The 22,782-nt window shown below is 53.5% G+C and overlaps 1 protein-coding gene across 1 annotated transcript in view; it reads left to right on the top strand.

Moving 5' to 3' along the window:
* Positions 1-14,008, top strand: part of LOC140489428 (pleckstrin homology domain-containing family A member 7-like) — a 93,797-nt gene extending 79,789 nt beyond the window's left edge. Inside the window, 2 exon segments of the mRNA XM_072588976.1 lie at positions 8,540-8,670; positions 10,076-14,008. Of these exon segments, the coding sequence (XP_072445077.1) occupies positions 8,540-8,670; positions 10,076-10,305 (361 nt within the window). The 3' untranslated portion in view covers positions 10,306-14,008.
* The last annotated feature ends 8,774 nt before the right edge of the window (positions 14,009-22,782 follow it).

Genomic DNA, 22,782 nt, shown 5'->3' with positions numbered 1-22,782 from the left:
CCCCATATTCCCCACTCTGACTCACCGCCCCCACATTCCCCACTCCGACTCACCGTCCCCCACATACCCGACCCTGACTCACCGCCACCACATTCCCCACTCCGACTCACCGTCCCCCACATTCCCCACTCCAACTCATCGTCCCCCACATTCCCACCCCGACTCACCGACCCCCACATTCCTCTCCCTGACTCACTGTCCCCCACATTCCCCACCCTGACTCACTGTCCCCCACATTCCCCACTCCGACTCATCGTCCCCCACATTCCCACCCCGACTCACCGACCCCCACATTCCTCTCCCTGACTCACTGTCCCCCACATTCCCCACCCTGACTCACTGTCCCCCACATTCCCCACCCTGACTCACCGTCCCTCACATTCCCCTCCCCGACTCACCTACCGCCACATTCCCCACTCTGACTCACCGACCCCCACATTCCTCTCCCTGACTCACTGTCCCCCACATTCCCACCCCGACTCACCGACCCCCACATTCCTCTCCCTGACTCACTGTCCCCCACATTCCCGACCCTGACTCACCGCCCCCACATTCTCCACCCTGACTCACCGCCCCACATACCCCACCCTGACTCAACGCCCACACATTCCCCACCCTGACTCACTGTCCCCCACATTCCCCTCCCCGACTCACCGAACCCCACATTCCTCTCCCTGACTCACTGTCCCCCACATTCCCCACCCTGACTCACTGTCCCCCACATTCCCCACCCTGACTCACTGCCCCCACATTCCCCTCCTCGACTCACCGACTCCCACATTCCCCACCCTGACTCACCGCCCCCACATACCCCACCCTGACTCACCGCCCCCACATTCCCCACTCCGACTCACCGTCCCCCACATTCCCCACTCCAACTCACCGTCCCCCACATTCCCACCCTGACTCACTGTCCCCCACATTCCCCACCCGACTCACTGTTCCCCACATTCCCCACCCTGACTCACTGCCCCCACATTCCCCACCCTGACTCACCGTCCCCCACATTCCCCTCCCCGACTCACCGACCCCCACATTCCCCACTCCAACCCACCGACCCCCACATTCCCCACTCCGACTCACCGTCCCCCACATTCCCCACCCTGTCTCACTGCCCCCACATTCCCCACTCTGACTCACCGACCCCCATATTCCCCACTCTGACTCACCGCCCCCACATTCCCCACTCTGACTCACCGTCCCCCACATTCCCCACCCTGACTCACCGCCCCCACATTCCCCACTCCGACTCACCGTCCCCCATATTCCCCACCCTGTCTCACTGCCCCCACATTCCCCACTCTGACTCACCGACCCCCATATTCCCCACTCTGACTCACCGCCCCCACATTCCCCACTCTGACTCACCGTCCCCCACATTCCCCACCCTGACTCACCGCCCCCACATTCCCCACTCCGACTCACCGTCCCCCATATTTCCCACTCCGACTCACTGCCCCCACATTCCTCTCCCTGACTCACAGACCCCCACATTCCCCACCCTGACTCACCGTCCCCTACATTCCCCTCCCCGACTCACCGACCCCCACATTCCCCACTCCGACCCACCGACCCCCACATTCCCCACTCCGACTCACCGTCCCCCACATTCCCCACCCTGACTCACTGCCCCCACATTCCCCACCCTGACTCACCGTCCCCCACATTCCCCTCCCCGACTCACCGACCCCCACATTCCCCACTCCGACTCACCGTCCCCCATATTCCCCACTCCGACTCACCGTCCCCCACATTCCCCACCCTGTTTCACTGCCCCCACATTCCCCACCCTGACTCACTGTCCCCCACATTCCCCTCCCCGACTCACCGACCCCCACATTCCTCTCCCTGACTCACTGTCCCCCACATTCCCCACCCTGACTCACTGTCCCCCACATTCCCCACCCTGACTCACTGCCCCCACATTCCCCTCCTCGACTCACCGACCCCCACATTCCCCACCCTGACTCACCGCCCCCACATACCCCACCCTGACTCACCGCCCCCACATTCCCCACTCCGACTCACCGTCCCCCACATTCCCCACTCCAACTCACTGTCCCCCACATTCCCACCCTGACTCACTGTCCCCCACATTCCCCACCCGACTCACTGTTCCCCACATTCCCCACCCTGACTCACTGCCCCCACATTCCCCACCCTGACTCACCGTCCCCCACATTCCCCTCCCCGACTCACCGACCCCCACATTCCCCACTCCAACCCACCGACCCCCACATTCCCCACTCCGACTCACCGTCCCCCACATTCCCCACCCTGTCTCACTGCCCCCACATTCCCCACTCCGACTCACCGTCCCCCACATTCCCCACCCTGACTCACCGCCCCCACATTCCCCACCCTGACTCACCGCCCCCACATACCCCACCCTGACTCAACGCCCACACATTCCCCACTCCGACTCACCGTCCCCCACATTCCCCACCCTGACTCACTGTCCCCCACATTCCCCTCCCCGACTCACCGACCCCGACATTCCTCTCCACGACTCACCGTCTCCCACATTCCCCACCCTGTCACACCGTCCCCCACATTCCCCACCCTGACTCACCGTCCCCACATTCCCCTCCCCGACTCACTGACCCCGACATTCCTCTCCCCGACTCACCGTCTCCCACATTCCCCACTCCGACTCACCGTCCCCCACATTCCCCACCCTGACTCACTGCCCCCACATTCCCCACACTGACTCACCGTCCCCCACATTCCCCACTCCGACTCACCGACCCCCACATTCCCCACTCCGACTCACCGACCCCACATTCGCCACCCTGACTCACCGTCCCCCACATTCCCCACCCTGACTCACCGTCCCCTACATTCCCCTCCCCGACTCACTGACCCCGACATTCCTCTCCCCGACTCACCGTCTCCCACATTCCCCACTCCGACTCACCGTCCCCCACATTCCCCACCCTGACTCACCGTCCCCCACATTTCCCACCCTGACTCACTGTCCCCCACATTCCCCACCCTGACTCACTGCCCCCACATTCCCCACCCTGACTCACTGCCCCCACATTCGCCACCCTGACTCACCGTCCCCCACATTCCCCACCCTGACTCACCGTCCCCCACATTCCCCTCCCCGACTCACCGACCCCCACATTCCCCACTCCGACTCACCGTCCCCCACATTCCCCACCCTGTCTCACTGCCCCCACATTCCCCACTCTGACTCACCGACTCCCACATTCCCCACCCTGACTCACCGACCCCCACATTCCCCTCCCCGACTCACCGACCCCCACATTCCCCACTCCGACCCACCGACCCCCACATTCCCCACTCCGACTCACCGACCCCCACATTCCCCACTCCGACTCACCGTCCCCCACATTCCCCACTCTGACTCACTGACCCCACATTCCCCACTCTGACTCACTGACCCCACATTCCCCACCCTGTCTCACTGCCCCCACATTCCCCACTCTGACTCACTGACCCCCATATTCCCCTCCCCGACTCCCCGCCCCCACATTCTCCACTCCGACTCACCGCCCCCCACATTCCCCACTCCGACCCACCGACCCCCACATTCCCCACTCCGACTCACCGTCCCCCACAATCCCCACCCTGTCTCACTGCCCCCACATTCCCCACTCTGACTCACCGACCCCCATATTCCCCACTCTGACTCACCGCCCCCACATTCCCCACTCCGACTCACCGTCCCCCACATTCCCCACCCTGACTCACCGCCCCCACATTCCCCACTCTGACTCACCGACCCCCATATTCCCCACTCTGACTCACCGCCCCCACATTCCCCACTCCGACACACCGTCCCCCACATACCCCACCCTGACTCATCGCCACCACATTCCCCACTCCGACTCACCGTCCCCCACATTCCCCACTCCAACTCACCGTCCCCCACATTCCCACCCCGACTCACCGACCCCCACATTCCTCTCCCTGACTCACTGTTCCCCACATTCCCCACCCTGACTCACTGTCCCCCACATTCCCCACCCTGACTCACCGACCCCCACATTCCTCTCCCTGACTCACTGTCCCCCACATTCCCCACCCTGACTCACTGTCCCCCACATTCCCCACCCTGACTCACTGCCCCCACATTCCCCACCCTGACTCACCGCCCCCACATTCTCCACCCTGACTCACCGCCCCCACATACCCCACCCTGACTCAACGCCCACACATTCCCCACTCCGACTCACCGTCCCCCACATTCCCCACCCTACTCACTGTCCCCCACATTCCCCTCCCCGACTCATCGATCCCCACATTCCTCTCCCTGACTCACTGTCCCCCACATTCCCCACCCTGACTCACTGTCCCCCACATTACCCACCCTGACTCACTGCCCCCACATTCCCCTCCTCGACACACCGACCCCCACATTCCCCACCCTGACTCACTGCCCCCACATTCCCCACCCTGACTCACCGTCCCCCACATTCCCCACTCTGACTCACCGTCCCCCACATTCCTCACTCCGACTCACCGCCCCCACATTCCCCACCCTGACTCACTACCCCCACATTTCCCACCCTGACTCACCGTCCCCCACATTCCCCACCCTGACTCACTGCCCCCACATTCCGCACTCCGATTCACTGACCCCCACATTCCCCACTCCGACTCACTGCCCCCACATTCCCCACCCTGACTCACTGACCCCCACATTCCCCACTCCGACTCACTGCCCCCACATTCCCCACCCCGACTCACCGTCCCCAACATTCCCCGCCCTGACTCACCGTCCCCCACATTCCCCACCATGACTCACTGCCCCCACATTCCTCTCCCTGACTAACTGCCACAACATTCCCCACTCCGACTCACCGACCCCCACATTCCCCACCCTGACACACCGTCCCCCACATTCCCCACCCTGACTCACCGTTCCCCACATTCCCCACCCTGACTCATCGTCCCCCACATTCCCCACCCTGACTCACTGTCCCCCACATTCCCCTCCCCAACTCACGGACCCCGACATTCCTCTCCCCGACTCACCGACCCCCATATTCCCCACTCTGACTCACCGCCCCCACATTCCCCACTCCGACTCACCGTCCCCCACATTCCCTACCCTGACTCACCGCCCCCACATTCCCCACTCTGACTCACCGACCCCCATATTCCCCACTCTGACTCACCGCCCCCACATTCCCCACTCCGACTCACCGTCCCCCACATACCCGACCCTGACTCACCGCCACCACATTCCCCACTCCGACTCACCGTCCCCCACATTCCCCACTCCAACTCATCGTCCCCCACATTCCCACCCCGACTCACCGACCCCCACATTCCTCTCCCTGACTCACTGTCCCCCACATTCCCCACCCTGACTCACTGTCCCCCACATTCCCCACCCTGACTCACCGTCCCTCACATTCCCCTCCCCGACTCACCTACCGCCACATTCCCCACTCTGACTCACCGACCCCCACATTCCTCTCCCTGACTCACTGTCCCCCACATTCCCCACCCTGACTCACTGTCCCCCACATTCCCGACCCTGACTCACTGCCCCCACATTCCCCACCCTGACTCACCGCCCCCACATTCTCCACCCTGACTCACCGCCCCACATACCCCACCCTGACTCAACGCCCACACATTCCCCACTCCGACTCACCGTCCCCCACATTCCCCACCCTGACTCACTGTCCCCCACATTCCCCTCCCCGACTCACCGAACCCCACATTCCTCTCCCTGACTCACTGTCCCCCACATTCCCCACCCTGACTCACTGTCCCCCACATTCCCCACCCTGACTCACTGCCCCCACATTCCCCTCCTCGACTCACCGACCCCCACATTCCCCACCCTGACTCACCGCCCCCACATACCCCACCCTGACTCACCGCCCCCACATTCCCCACTCCGACTCACCGTCCCCCACATTCCCCACTCCAACTCACCGTCCCCCACATTCCCACCCTGACTCACTGTCCCCCACATTCCCCACCCGACTCACTGTTCCCCACATTCCCCACCCTGACTCACTGCCCCCACATTCCCCACCCTGACTCACCGTCCCCCACATTCCCCTCCCCGACTCACCGACCCCAACATTCCCCACTCCAACCCACCGACCCCCACATTCCCCACTCCGACTCACCGTCCCCCACATTCCCCACCCTGTCTCACTGCCCCCACATTCCCCACTCTGACTCACCGACCCCCATATTCCCCACTCTGACTCACCGCCCCCACATTCCCCACTCTGACTCACCGTCCCCCACATTCCCCACCCTGACTCACCGCCCCCACATTCCCCACTCCGACTCACCGTCCCCCATATTCCCCACTCCGACTCACTGCCCCCACATTCCTCTCCCTGACTCACAGACCCCCACATTCCCCACCCTGACTCACCGTCCCCTACATTCCCCTCCCCGACTCACCGACCCCCACATTCCCCACTCCGACCCACCGACCCCCACATTCCCCACTCCGACTCACCGTCCCCCACATTCCCCACCCTGACTCACTGCCCCCACATTCCCCACCCTGACTCAGCGTCCCCCACATTCCCCTCCCCGACTCACCGACCCCCACATTCCCCACTCCGACTCACCGTCCCCCATATTCCCCACTCCGACTCACCGTCCCCCACATTCCCCACCCTGTTTCACTGCCCCCACATTCCCCACTCTGACTCACCGACCCCCATATTCCCCACCCTGACTCACTGCCCCCACATTCCCCACCCTGTCTCACCACCCCCACATTCCCCACCCTGACTCTCCGTCCCCCACATTCCCCACTCTGACCCACCGACCCCCATATTCCACACCCTGACCCACCGACCCCCATATTCCCCACTCCGACTCACCGTCCCCCACATTCCCCACTCCAACTCACCGTCCCCCACATTCCCCACTCCGACTCACTGCCCCCACATTCCCCACCCTGACTCACAGACCCCCACATTCCCCACCCTGACTCACCGCCCCCACATTCCCCACTCCGACTCACTGACCCCCACATTCCCCACTCTGACTCACTGTCCCCCACATTCCCCACCCTGACTCACTGCCCCCACATTTCCCACCCTGACTCACCGTCCTCCACATTCCCCACTCTGACTCAGCGACCCCCATATTCCAGACCCTGACCCACCGACCCCCATATTCCCCACTCCGACTCACTGCCCCCACATTCCTCTCCCTGACTCACAGACCCCCACATTCCCCACCCTGACTCACCGTCCCCTACATTCCCCTCCCCGACTCACCGACCCCCACATTCCCCACTCCAACCCACCGACCCCCACATTCCCCACTCCGACTCACCGTCCCCCACATTCCCCACCCTGTCTCACTGCCCCCACATTCCCCACTCTGACTCACCGACCCTCACATTCCCCTCCCCGACTCCTCGCCCCCACATTCCCCACTCCAACTAACCGTCCCCCACATTCCCACGCTGACTCACTGTCCCCCACATTCCCCACCCTGACTCACTGCCCCCACATTCCCCACCCTGACTCACTGCCCCCACATTCCCCACTCCGACTCACCGACCCCCACATTCCCCACTCTGACACACCGTCCTCCACATTCCCCACCCTGACTCACCGTCCCCCACATTCCCCACCCTGACTCACCGTCCCCCACATTCCCCACCCTGACTCACTGTCCCCCACATTCCCCACCCTGACTCACTGTACCCCACATTCCCATCCCGACTCACCGACCCCGACATTCCTCTCCCCGACTCACCGTCTCCCACATTCCCCACTCCGACTCACCGTTCCCCACATTCCTCTCCCCGACTCACCGTTCCCCACATTCCCCATTCCGACTCACTGCCCCCACGTTCCCCACCCTGACTCACTGACCCCCACATTCCCCACCTCGACTCACCGACCCCACATTCCCCACTCCGAATCACTGCCCCCACATTCCTCTCCCTGACTCACAGACCCCCACATTCCCCACCCTGACTCACCGCCCCCACATTCCCCACTCCGACTCACTGACCCCCACATTCCCCACCCTGACTCACTGCCCCCACATTCCCCACCCTGTCTCACCACCCCCACATTCCCCACCCTGACTCTCCGTCCCCCACATTCCCCACTCTGACCCACCGACCCCCATATTCCACACCCTGACCCACCGACCCCCATATTCCCCACTCCGACTCACCGTCCCCCACATTCCCCACTCCGACTCACCGTCCCCACATTCCTCACACCCCCCAGTACTGCCCCAGTTGTCACTCACAACTGAACAGAGTGACCTCCAGCCTTCATCTATGGTCCCAGTGAATCAGTGCACTTCCCAATCAGTCCTTGTTATTCCAGGGTGCGGGGGGTGGGGGCTGTGTCCCTGTTATTCTGGGATTTTGCTGGGGGGGGGGGTGGGGGGGAGCAATCTCTGTTATTTCGGCGCTGAGGAGCTGTGTTCTATTCTATTCCCTGTAGCTGCTTGTGGTCCTACTCACTGCAGTGGTATCACGGAGCTAGGCCTCTGGCCTTGCTGGACATGAGTTCACATCAAGTAAAGGTATATTTCTGTTTAATTCCAGTCCTGCTGTAGCTGGGAACTGGGCCGCTGCAGATCGAGCCATGCAGCTGGGAGAGAGAGAGAGGGAACGGATTATTACTCTCTCGTACAGTCTCGCCACTGAAGCCTCACAGCACAGCAAGGCCCTGGCAGGTAAAACCTGCCGAACCAGCCGCCATATTCACCAGATCCTGTTAACAATCCCTCCACACTCACCCCCAGCCCTCTTTTAAACCGAAAGCAGAGCTCCCTTTACACTGTCTCCCTCAAACACTCCAAAGACAGGGTTAGATACAGACTGAGGCTTTCTCTACTTTGTCCCAATGACACATTCCCAGGATAGGGACAGCATGGACTAGGATATAGAGTAAAGCTCTCTCTACTCTTGAAACTGAAAGTAAAGCCTGCTCTACACTGTCCCCATCAAACACTTCACAGGAGGTACAATACAGAGTGAGAAACAGAGTAAAGCTCCCTGTACTATTTTAAACTGAAAGTGAAACACTCAACTCAAAGCTCCCTCTACATTGTCCCCATCAGACACACCCTGATCACAGCCAGCACAGGGTTCGATACAGAGGCAATGGTATGTAGTGGACGAATAACAAAGAACTGAGTTCATATATCACCAGGTCAAAGAATAAACCTGAATTCGGTCTGTAAAGTATGACTGAGACAGAGAATCAGGTAATTGATTCATTCAAAACAAGATCATTTGGCGCTTATCCGTGCTGACTCTCTCAAGAGCATCCACACCAAACCCACCTACCACCACCACCGCACTCCCTAGTATCGCTACAACCCCACCCCATCCCACACCCCATGTCCCAGCGCCCCACTCCCCAGTGCTGCCACAATGCTTCCCCATTCTCCCACACCCACCCTCAAAGTGTCACCTTTTCACGACAGCCTGGAAAGTAAAGGTGAAAGCTTTGAGTTGCTCGGCAGATGATTCCAGATGATTCTCTGAAATGGTCACAATGGTCAGTGAATGTTGGAGTGTTTTTGGAATGATGCAGAAAGGTGTTGGGCCGATTTTGGGGCAGTGTTGGGGTGATGTTGGGGCAATTTTGGGGTGATGAGGTGATGGGATGATATTGGGGCCATGTTGGGTTGATTTTGGAATGGTATTAGTGTGATGGGATGATGTTGGGGTGATGGGGTGATTTTGGGATGATGTTTGTGTGATGAGGCAATGGGATGATATTGGGTTGATGTTGGGGTGATGGGGCAATTTTGGGATGATGTTGGAGCAGTGTTAGGGTGATGAGGTAATGGGATGTTATTGGGGTGATGTTGGGGTGATTTTGGGATAATGTTGGGGTAATGGGGTGATGGGATGACGCTGTGGTGATGCAATTTTGGGATGATTTTGCGATGACGTTGCAGCAATTTTGGGATGATGTTGGGACAACGTCGGAGCGATAGGATGATGATGGGGCAATGTTGGGGCGACAATGGGGCAAAACCAGTTGAAAGAAGGGAGTCTTGTTCTTAGCCATTGAATCTTAAATGCCCAGTGTGACATCTGATTTTCTTTCCCTTATTTGCTTTTTAGCTAAAGCTTTAGCTGAGTTCCGGAAGCAGGAGGAGAAGTCAAACAGTCCCCAGGGGACAGGACTCTCTGAGGAAACTGCGTCTCAGTCAGAACTGCAGCAAAATGGACTCACTTTCAATTTAGGACATCACAAAGAGACAATCAATCAACACTCAGGATATTATGAAGAATCAGCCAATACAAATTCAGGCCAAAATAACCAATGGGAAAGTACCAATCAGAGGCAGTGATGTGGAGGCGCTGGTGTAGCACAGGGGCTGGACAAGGCCTGAAGTCACATGACTCCAGGTTATAATCCAATAAGTTTATTTGAAATCACAAGCTTTTGGAGCACTGCCCCTTTATCAGGTGAAGTGTGATGAAGGAATAGTGCTCCGAAAGATTGTGACTTCAAATAAATTTGTTGGACTATAACCTGGTGGCATGTGACTTCTGACCCAATCAGAGATCAACAAGGGAAAGAGTCTCCAGTGGCCCCAGTAATCCGGGTAAACAATGCAGCATAAAGATCCCAAATTGGGATAATGGAAATCTGCCAGCCACTTGGATTCACCACACGAGGTGGATGGGGCGAGTCCAGCTTCAACAACCACAATAGCATTTGATTCATGGAGAGGTCAAACGTTACACAGGTCTAAACCTGAGCAAAAGGGATTGAGGAGAGTTAATAAACTGCCTCTCAGAATGGAACACACCAGGAGAACCATACTCCATTCATTCCCACTCTCTGCTGCTGAACTGACATCAACAAAATAATTGAATCACCAGGTGGGAGTCTCTGCTTGCAGACTGGGGTCATGGTGTGTCAACAAACTATCTCCATAACAACCGATTGGAAGGACACAGCCTGCTGTGATCTGAAATGATCCACTTCATTCCCTCACGGTCACCGATGGCTCAATATCATTAAAGCAGGAAGAAGAGGAGATCACTCCATCAGATCCAGCTGGTCTTTGTTCACCATCATTAATAATTACATCAAATCTGTCACTTTGTTCAAAAGGAATAGTCTGGCAATGGGGTCTCTGTATGATACTCTGTTGATGAGATGGCGGGGGGGTGAAGAATTTTAAAGTAATAGACTGTCCACTCATGATGTTAGTTTCTGGTTCTAGAAAATTCCTTCCTTTAATGTTGACCGGGAGAGTCATTTGGTCCTCACTGTCACATGCTGAGCTCCCAGTTGAGCAATGGTCCACTACAGGGGACAGGGTCAATGCAGCACTGACCATCCTCCCCACCCCATCACTCATTGACCTTTCATCTCTGCCAAGTCAGTGTGGTGAGACTCTCGTTGGCCGTTAGCAGGTGGGGGGCCAGGTCTTGCCTGGTCACAACCCCAACTCCACACCCCCCAACACCCCTTCCTCCCCTAGCCATCCTGAGTGGACTCCAAACAATCTGTGCAAACTGCCCAGATTCAGTTCAAATTAATTCACTAAACTTCATAAATTGACTAAAATGGAATTTGAGATAATCAGGAGATATTTCATTCGAGACTAACAGGAAGTGAGGAATGAACTGAATTAAAATTTGACTGAGCATTTCAAGAGAATGATCTTCATCAGAACTGGAAGTAATTAGATTGAAAGGTTTTTAAGTAAATACATGGATAGGAGAGAGGTAACTTGGTCACTAGGAAGGCTTAAAATTAATAAGGAGGAGCTAATGAATACACAGAGGATATTGAGGCAAGTGAGAGTGGAAATTGTGGGCACTGGTCACAATCTTTCACTGTTCTCTGACTTGGGCGTGGTGTTGGAGAATTGCAAATGTTACACTCTTGTTCAAAAAGGTTATACGGATAATCCCAGCAATTACAGACCAGTCATTTTAACGCCAGTGGTAACAACCTTGTAGGATCATTTATGAGGGTTAGAATTAATAATCAGAAGGAAAAATATAGGTTATTTCAGAAGAGCCAGTATGGTTTTGATAAGTGAAAATCATGTCAAAGTGATTTGTTGGAATTATTTGAAGAGATAACAGGGAAGAGGCTAAATGAGGATGAGGCTGTTGATGTAGCTGGAATTCCAAAAGATGTTTGATACAGTGACACACAGCACCTTGAAAGGAAACTGATAGATCCTGGTATCAAAAGGTCAGTCCCAATGTTGATACAACTGTGGCAGGATGACAGGAATCGGGGAGTAGCGGTTAATGGATATTTTTCAGGCTGGAGGAAGTTTTGTTGTGGAGATCTCCAGGGGTCAGTATTAGGACACTTACTTTTCCTGATGTATATAAGTGATCAATATGTAACAAATATATAAAGGTGCAGGGGACAATTTCAAAGTCTGTGGATGACACAATATGTGGGAGATTTGTAAACTGAGAGATGGACAGTGTAGAGCTTTCTAAGGGCATTAACAATTTGGTGGAGTGGTCAGACAGATGGCAGATGAAGTTCAATATGGAGAACTGTGAGCTGATGCATTGGTACAATGGAGACAGTAGAAAATAAAGGGTATTGTTCTGAAGGGTGTACAGGAGCAGAGACATCTGGGTGTATAGATACATAAAGGGTGACAGGACAGGTTGAGCGAGCTGTTAATAAAGCATACAATACTCTAGACTTTATTAGTTGGAGCACAGAGCGCAAGGGCAGAGACGTTATAATGAACTTATACTGGATACTGGTTAGACCTCAGCTGGAGCACTGTATATAGTTCTCAACAGCACACCTTTTAGGAAGGATGTGAACGCATCAGAGAGAGTACAGATTATGTTTATGAGAATAGCTTTAAGGATGAGAAACTTCAGTCATAAGGAGAGATTGGAGAGGAGACGACAAAGTTGAGATTTCAGACAAGATTTGATAAACATGATGTCTGGACTGAAAATAGATGGGAAAAACTGTTCCAGAATGTAAAATTTAAAATGTTTTACAGGTGAATGTTTCAGTTCTGAAATGCAGTGTTTGGAAGTGTAGTGGAGGCAGGTCCAAGGGAGGCTTCCAGGAGGGCACTGGTTGATGCTTGAATTAAAAACTGTGCGCAGAGTTACAGGTGGGAGATTGGCACCAAGTAAACTAGTCAAAGAACCAGTACTGACACAATGGGCAGAAGGGCCTCCTGGTGCCACATAACAATTCTGTGAGGACAGAATGAATGGGAAGATTTCTGATCGGGTGAAAAGGAGGACAGACTGAAGGACAAAGTGATGAAGGTGCAAGGGGAAAGGAGATATTAATGGGACAAGAGACAGAAGGGTTGTCTAAGGCAAGTTTGAATTGTGGAGTAGAATCTTTATGGGTGGCCTCTGTGCAGGGACACTGGGGGGAGCGTTTATGGTCAGAAGTTGTGAAACTCAGGAATGAGTCTGTAAAACTACAAATTTACAAATGAAAAGATAAGCAGAGGCCCCTCGAGTGAGTGTGTGTGTGGAAGGAAATGAACCAGGAAGTCGATTGTGGTGCTGAAGGTGGAGATTCCAAACGGAAATGAACTGAATCAACAACTTTTAAAAAATAGTATTTTCTTGGGTCATGAGCCTTACTGTTATAGCTAGCTTTGATTTCCCTAATTTGTCATTTGAAAGGAGAGGTTGGAATCGATGACGACAGCTAACGTTCCAAACAGGAGACTGCACATGGCCCCTTTGCCCCTTGCAAGGAGAGAGGTCAGGCTTGGGGGGAGGGGGGTGCCCGGGATAGTTGAGGGAGAGTACAGATTTATACCCACCAATAATGGAATGGTCATCTACAGAAAACCTTCCTGCTTTAGATCACTGGTTAGTGTAGACTTGGACTTTAACACATCAGACGTGTAGGTAAGGAGATTCTGGATTAGTGGTGCTGGAAGAGCACAGCAGTTCAGGCAGCATCCAAGGAGCTTCGAAATCGACGTTTTGGGCAAAAGCCCTTCATCAGGAATAAAGGCAGTGAGCCTGAAGCGTGGAGAGATAAGCTAGAGGAGGGTGGGGCTGGGGAGAAAGTATCATAGAGTACAATGGGTGAGTGGGGGAGGGGATAAAGGTGATAGGTCAAGGAGGAGAGGGTGGAGTGGATGGGTGGAAAAGGAGCTAGGCAGGTCGGACAAGTCCGGACAAGTCAAGGAGACAGTTACTGAGCTGGAAGTTTAGAACTAGGGTGAGGTGGGGGAAGGGGAAATGAGGAAGCTGTTGAAGTCCACATTGATGCCCTGGGGTTGAAGTGTTCTGAGGCGGAAGATGAGGCGTTCTTCCTCCAGGCGTCTGGTGGTGAGGGAGCGGCAGTGAAGGAGGTCCAGGACCTCCATGTCTTCGGCAGAGTGGGAGGGGGAGTTGAAATGTTGGGCCACGGGGCGGTTTGGTTGATTGGTGCGGGTGTCCCGGAGATGTTCCCTAAAGCGCTCTGCTAGGAGGCGTCCAGTCTCCCCAATGTAGAGGAGACCACATTGGGAGCAACAGATACAATAAATGATATTAGTGGATGTGCAGGTAAAACTTTGATGGATGTGGAAGGCTCCTTTAGGGCCTTGGATAGAGGTGAGGGAGGAGGTGTGCGCACAGGTTTTACAGTTCCTGCGGTGGCAGGGGAAAGTGCCAGGATGGGAGGGTGGGTCGTAGGGGGGTGTGGACCTGACCAGGTAGTCACGGAGGGAACGGTCTTTGTGGAAGGCGGAAAGGGGTGGGGAGGGAAATATATCCCTGGTGGTGGAGTCGTTTTGGAGGTGGCGGAAATGTCGGTGGATGATTTGGTTTATGCGAAGGTTGGTAGGGTGGAAGGTGAGCACCAGGGGTGACAGAACGACAGGGTAATCCAGAATCTGGTTTCCAGCATCTGCAGTCATTGTTTTTACCTCGTGTAGGTGAGGAGATACAGGTGACGGGGATGGGGGTAAGTGACAGGGAGAGTTACGGGGAGGGACGGGGTGAGTGACGGGGAGAGGGGGGGAGAGTGACAGGGAGAGGGAGGATAAGTGACAGGAAGAGGGGTGAGAGTGAGAGAGGGAGATGGGGATAAGTGACAGGGAGAGGGGGTGAGTGACGGGGGGTGAATGACAGGGAGAGGGTGTGAGTGATAGGGAGAGGGGGGAGAGTGACATGGAGGGGGAGAGTGACAGGGAGAGGGGGGATAAGTGACAGGGAGAAAGGGATAAGTGAAAGTGAGAGGTAGTGAGTGACAGGGAGAGGGGGGAGAGTGACGGGGGGGGGTAATTGGCCTCAGTGGGGGCAGTGGTTAATTGGTCGGGGAATGATTTGCAAGAATCAGAGTGTTCGGGAGGAAGAGGTGACTGATAGTTGGTTTCTAGGGAGCAGGGTGGCAGTGGATACATGAGAGCTGGGAGCAGAGGGAGGTGAAGATTCTGCAGAGACGCTGTCGAGTAAATTCCTCAGCTGCTTCTAAAAAATACTCGGGGTTCATTTAAATGAGAGCTTCCCCCACTCTACCGGGTTAAAGGTGAATGTTAAGGTTTGTATTTACTGTTATCGGTTAGACAAACACCTCTATCGCATCACACACAGTAAACGTCCTGTCTGTCAGTGGTAACTTTGGATACCTCACCCTGGTATAGAGTGGAAGGAGTGAGACCAGTCTGTTCCACTGGCCAAGCCAGTTACACAGCCAGTGTAGAGAGAGGCTCCTCCTTTCGTGTTGGGCTGCACCAAATGGGTAAGGCCCACACAGTGAGAGGAAAGTTAGCTGGACTTCACCTTCTGTCCTGGAGACAGTGAAGGGCAGTTTGTGGATGTCCTCCATCCCAGCTCTCACTTTCTGTCACCTTGAGAACAGCATGATAGAAAACTCGATGACTCGAGACTAGGACCCGTGGACACAGCCTTAGAATTAGAGGGGGTCATTTCAGAACGGAAATGCGGAGACATTTCTTCAGCCAGAGAGTGGTGGGCCTGTGGAATTCATTGCCACGGAGTGCAGTGGAAGCCGGGACGCTAAATGTCTTCAAGGCCGAGATTGATAGGTTCTTGTTGTCTAGAGGAATTAAGGGCTACGGGGAGAATGCTGGCAAGTGGAGCTGAAATGCGCATCAGCCATGATTGAATGGCGGAGTGGACTCGATGGGCCGAATGGCCTTACTTCCACTCCTATGTCTTATGGTCTTATGGAAATGAGACTGCTGTCATGTGATGGGAATGCTCACGATGCATTGTCGGAAAGGGTCCAGCCTTGGCCATTACTGACTATCTGCTTCAAGTTTCATGTGTTTGGTCTCATGGAAGTTAAAAACATTGACAATTCAGTAATGTCTTTATAACTGTTCATTACCAATGACCCAACACAAACTCTTTCAGCATTACTTATTTGAATTCCTACTTTTACTGAGTCTTGAGTTTATTAAAATTTTTTCTTGGGATGTGGAGACTTTAGAAATGCTTTATTGATGGCTGTTCCCGGTTGATGAGGTGGTTGTGAACGTGCCTCATGTACTGCTGTCCTTGGGCTGATGGTAGATTTTCTCTTCAAAATGGCCATCCCCCTAACATAAATGTGATTAGATTAGATTACTTACAGTGTGGAAACAGGCCCTTCGGCCCAACAAGCCCACACCTCCCCGCCGAAGCGCAACCCACCCATACCTCTACATCTACCCCTTACCTAACACTACAGGCAATTTAGCATGGCCAATTCACCTGACCTGCACATCTTTGGACTGTGGGAGGAAACCAGAGCACCCGGAGGAAACCCACGCAATGTTCCGAAATCTGAAATGCCTTTTCTCTTTTACACAGAGTGATAACCCACAGTCAGCAATGGGATACTGAGCAGTGAAGCTACTTTTGGTGATGTTGGTTAAGGGGATCCCTGCTATCAGCCTTTCCCTATAATTCCATGATTCCTGCCAGAAAACACAAGGGAATTGAATAAATACTTGAAGGGGGGAGAATATGCCAAGCAATGGGTTAACAGCAGAGCAGTAGGTCACACAATAACTGACAGGCCTGCTTTGTGCTGAACGATTCTATGATTCATGCTCAACAGTAATTGTCTTTCTCAAACAATAAAGACAGCAACAACCTCGTGTCAATTTTGAAACTTGGGACAAAGCACCAACTGTGTCTAAGAGCCAAAGGATGTTTCCCCTGGCAGCGGAGCCTCGAACCAAGGGTCCCAATCTTCGGATACAGGGTAGAGAGTCAGAGAGTCATACAGCTCAGAAACAGACCCTTCAGTTTAACCAGTCCACGCTGACCATAATCTAAAACTAAACCAGTCCCATCTGCCTGCACTTGGCCAATATCCCCATCCCCAAACCCCCAAAGCTTTCCTATTCATGAACTTATAGAATAAAATTCATACAGTGTGGAAACAGGCCCTTTGGCCCAACAAGTCCACACTGACCCTCCGAAGAGTAACCCACCCATACCCCTCCTCGGATACTGCCTGAGGTGCTGTGCTTTTCCAGCAACACTCTAACCTAGACTCTGGTCATTCTACCCATCAACCACTCTCTGTTTAAAACATTTCCCCTCATATCTTTATTAATATTTTCTCCTCTCACCTTAAAAATATGATCCCTGGGGAAAAGACAGCTGCCATCACCTTATCCATATCCTCTCATTATCATATAAACCTTTATAAGGTCACCCCTCAATCTCCTTCGCTGCAGTGAGAAAAGTCCCAGCCTATCCAGCCTCCTTTAACTCAAACCCTCCATTTCTGACAACGTCCTGAACCAATCTCTTATGAATCCTCTTCAGCTTAATAATATGCTCCCTCTAACAGGGCGACCAGAACTGGATACAATACTCCAGAAGTGGCCTCACCAGTCCTGTACAACCTTAACTTCTATACTCAAATGCCTGAAGGAACACTTGCTAATGCCTTCTTAATCACCCTAGCAATGTGATTCAAACTTCAAAGAATTATGTACCTGAACCCCTAGGTCTCTCTGTTCTACAAAGCTACGACGTGACCCAAGGCCCTAGTTTTAATTGTTTAAATCCTGCCCTTGTTTGTTTTACCAAAATGGTGTATCACTCATTTATCCAAATTACACTCCATCTTCCACTCCTCTGCCCACTGACACAATTGATTAAGGCCATGATGTGCAGGAGCCGGTGTTGGACTGGGGTGGACAAGGTTAAAATTCCCACAACACCAGGTTATAGTCCAACAGGTTTAATTGGAAGCACTAGCTTTCAGAGTACTACACCTTGGTCAGGTAGCAACCACACGTTCCATATACCCGAGTAAGGAGCAGTGCACTGAAAGCTAGTGCTTCCAAATAAACCTGTTGGACTATTACCTGGTGTTGTGTGATTTTTAACTTTGTCCAATTGATTAAGATCATTTAGGACTGAGATAAGAAAACATTGCTTCATTCAGAAGGTGGTCAAACTGAAATCTGAAACCACAGAAGGCTGTGAGTACATTCAAGAGATTGATACATTTTTAGGTATTAAAGGCATCGAGGGCTATGTGACATTGAGATAGAGGATCTGTCATAATCACATAGATTGGCAGAATATGCTCAAAGGGCTAAATGGCCTACTCCTGCTCCTTGTTTCTGACAAAATGGATTTTGACATTAGTCAAAAAGTTGGTTTCCAATATAGGAAAATTCCAGGCACATGTACCACAACAGGCACTGGGTGACCAATACAGGAGCCAAGAGATTTCAGGATCATTCTGAAACTTTCAGAGTGTTTTATTGACTAAATCCTTTAGACAAAAGGTTCCAATTAACTTTACACAAGTTATAGACTTTCTCATCTGGGTTTTATTGAGCTGAGGTAAACCTCACGTGTGCCTGGAGATGACTCTACCTTGTATAATTTTCAGGTTCTGAAATGTTACCTTTTCTCTAAAATGTAAGCAGGTGAAAATGAGCAGACATGAGCACAATGTGACTGACCTTCAAACAGAGTTTCAAGATCATGAATTCTTCCCCCACAGATTAACAGGTTTGTGGAACAGACTTGGTGAAAGTAGTTAAAGGTGAATGAATTAACTCAATTAATTCAAAGCTCCACAAATATTTTGGATTCAATATTAGAAAGAGAAACTAATGATCAAAAACCCAGTGATGTGGAGTTTGTGCTGTGCAGGGAGCAGAGCATTCGGGGAATCTGGTTGAGGGTTCAGCATTTCAGGCAGGTCGATTCCAGTCCCAGAGATTCAGACTGGGCCTGTCATTTCCAGCAGGTCATCAGGTTCTGTCTTGATAATTAACTTTCTGAAAGTTAATTAACTTTCTGAAAAATTCCAGAACAGAATAAACAAATTACTTTTTTGGGATTGTTTTCTAGAACTGAGCTGTCCCGATGCATTAGAACACAAATCAAACAGCACAATTCCAAGTAACATTGTCATTCATTTAGAAACGGAGTCAGGAATTAAGATATCAGAGAGATCCAATGAAACAGACAGAATGGATAGGTTCAAAGGGGTTAGACTGGGTGGGATATTAAAGGGAGGGTGGGGAGTGAGGGGGGAGAGTGGGATTAGGCTGGGTGGGAGAGAAAGGGAGTGAGGGGGGAGAGTGGGATTAAACTGGGTGGGATATTAAAGGGAGTGGTGAATGAGGGGGAGAGTGGGATTTGGCTGGGTGGGGTATTAAAGGGAGTGGGAAGTGAGGGGGGAGAGTGGGATTAGACTGGGTGGGATATTAAAGGGAGTGGGGAGTGAGGGGGGAGAGTGGGATTAGACTGGGTGGGATATTAAAGGGAGTGGTGAATGAGGGGGAGAGTGGGATTTGGCTGGGTGGGGTATTAAAGGGAGTGGGAAGTGAGGGGGGAGAGTGGGATTAGACTGGGTGGGATATTAAAGGGAGTGGGGAGTGAGGGGGGAGAGTGGGATTAGACTGGGCGGGATATTAAAGAGAATGGGGAGTGAGGGGGCGAGTGGGATTAGTCTGCGTGTGATATTAAAGGGAGCAGGGAGTGAGGGGTTGAGTGGAATTAGACTGGGTGGGATATTAAAGGGAGCAGGGAGTGAGGGGGTGAGTGGAATTAGACTGGGTGGGATATTAAAGGGAGCGGGGAGTGAGGGGGCGATTGGGATAAGACTGGGTGGGATATTAAAGGGAGCGGGGAATGAGGGGGAGAGTGGGATTAGTCTGGGTGGGATATTAAAGGGAGCGGGGAGTGAGGGGGCGATTGGGATAAGACTGGGTGGGATATTAAAGGGAGTGGGGAATGAGGGGGAGAGTGGGATTAGACTGGGTGGGATATTAAAGGGAGCGGGGAGTGAGGGGGCGATTGGGATAAGACTGGGTGGGATATCAAAGGGAGTGGGGAGTGAGGGGGAGAGTGGGATTAGACTGGGTGGGCTATTAAAGGGAACGGAGAGTGAAGGGGGAGAGTGGGATTAGACTGGATGGTATACTGAAGGGAGCAGGGAGTGAGGGGAAGGTGGGATTAGACTGGGTGGGATATTAAAGGGAGCAGGGAGTGAGAGGGAGAGTGGGATTAGACTGGGTGGGATATTAAAGGGAGTGAGGAGTGAGGGGGAGAGTGGGATTAGGCTGGGTGGGATATTAAAGGGAGTGGGGAATGGGGGGGGAGAGTGGGATTAGACTGGGTGGGATATTAAAGGGAGTGGGGAATGGGGGGGAGAGTGGGATTAGACTGGGTGGGATATTAAAGGGAGTGGGGAGTGAGGGGGAGAGTGGGATTAGACTGGGTGGGATATTAAAGGGAGTGGGGAATGGGGGGGGGAGAGTGGGATTAGACTGGGTGGGATATTAAAGGGAGTGGGGAGTGAGGGGGAGAGTGGGATTACGCTGGGTGGGATATTAAAGGGAGTGAGGAGTGAGGGGGGGAAAGTGGGATTAGACTGGGTGAGACATTAAATGGTGCAGGGAGTGAGGGAGAGAGTGGGATTAGACTGGGTGGAATATTAAAGGGAGTGGGGAGTGAGGGGGAGAGTGGGATTAGACTGGGTGGGATATTAAAGGGAGTGGGGAGTGAGGGGGAGAGTGGGATTAGACTGGGTGGGATATTAAAGGGAGTGGGGAGTGAGGGGGAGAGTGGGATTAGACTGGGTGGGATATTAAAGGGAGCGGGGAGTGAGGGGGAGTGTGCAATTAGACTGGGTGGGATATTAAAGGGAGCGGGGAGTGAGGGAGAGAGTGGGATTAGACTGGGTGTGATATTAAAGGGAGTGGGGAGTGAGGGAGAGAGTGGGATTAGACTGGGTGGGATATTAAAGGGAGCAGGGAGTGAGGGTGGAGAGTGGGAAAAGACTGGGTGGGATATTAAAGGGAGCGGGGAGTGAGGGGGAGTGTGTAATTAGACTGGGTGGGATATCAAAGGGAGCGGGGAGTGAGGGGGAGAGTGGGATTAGACTGGGTGGGATATTAAAGGTGAACGTGAGGATTGCAGATGCTGGAGATTAGAGTTGAGTGTGTGTCTGGAAAAGCACAGCAGGTCAGGCAGCATCTTGGAGCAGGAAAATCGACGTTTTGGGCCGTACCCCTTCATCAGGAATGAGGCTGGGAGCCTCGGGGGTCGAGAGATAAATGTGAGGGTGGTGCGGCTGGGTAGAAGAAAGCTGAGAGTGCAATAGGTGGATGGAGGTGGGGATGGAGGTGATCGGTCGGAGAGGAGAGGATAGGTGGGAAAGAAGATTGGCAGGTAGGACAGGTCATGAGGATGGTGCTGAGCTGGAATGTTGGAACTGGGGTAATGTGGGGGGAGGGGAAATGAGGAAACTGGTGAAGTCCACATTGATGCCCTGGGGTTGAAGTGTTCCCAGGCGGAAGATGAGGCGTTCTTCCTCCAGGCGTCTGGTGGTGAGGGAGCAGCGGTGGAGTAGGCCCAGGACCTGCATGTCCTCGGCAGAGTAGGAGGGGAATGTTGGGCCACAGGCGGTGGGGTTGGTTGGTGCGAGTGTCCCAGAGATGTTCCCTAAAGCGCTCTGTTAGGAGGCGTCCAGTCTCCCCAATGTAGAGGAGACCGCATCGGGAGCAACGGATACAATAAATGACAAGTGTGGAACTGCAGGTGAAACTTTGATGTGGAAGGCTCCTTTGGGGCCTTGGATGGAGGTGAGGGGGAAGGTGTGGGCATAGGTTTTGCAATTCCTGCTGGGAGGGGAAGGTGGGTTGGTGGGGGCTGTGGATCCGATGAGGTAATTGGGGAGAGAACAGTCTTTATGGAAAGTGGATTGGGGTGGTGAGGGAAATATATATCTGGTGGTGGGGTCCGTTTGTAGGAGGCAGAAATTGTAGAGGATAATGTGATGTATACAGAGGTTGGTGGGGTGGAAGGTGAGGACCAGGGGTGTTCTGTCCTTGTTGCAGTTGGAGGAGTGGGGTTCAAGGGCAGAGGTGTGCGAAGTGGATAAGATGTGCTGGAGGGCATCATCGACCATGTGGGAGGGGAAATTGTGGTCTTTCAAGAAGGAGGCCATCTGGTGGGTTCTGTGGTGGAACTGGTCCTCCTGGGATCAGATACGGTGGAGGCAGAGGAATTGGGATTATGGGATGGCATTTTTGCAGGAGGCAGGGTGGGAGGTGGTGTAATCCAGGTAGCTGTGGGAGTTGGTGTTTGTAGAAAATGTCAGCCACTCTTGATGGAGATGGAGAGCTCCAGGAAGGGGAGAGAGGTGTCAGAGATAGTCCAGGTGAATTTAAGGTCAGGGTGGAAGTTGATGACCTGTTCAACCTCCACGTGGGAGCACGAGGTGGCACCGATGCAGTCAGCAAAGTGGCGGAGGAAGAGGTGGGGAGTGGTGCCGGTGTAACTATGGAAGATGGACTGTTCCACGTAGCCGACAAAGAGACGGGCATAGCTGGGGCGCATGCCTAACCCTTTTCATC

Source organism: Chiloscyllium punctatum, chromosome 18, assembly GCF_047496795.1.
Source record: "Chiloscyllium punctatum isolate Juve2018m chromosome 18, sChiPun1.3, whole genome shotgun sequence".
NCBI lineage: Eukaryota > Metazoa > Chordata > Chondrichthyes > Orectolobiformes > Hemiscylliidae > Chiloscyllium > Chiloscyllium punctatum.
This window is presented reverse-complemented; position numbering and strand designations above follow the sequence as displayed.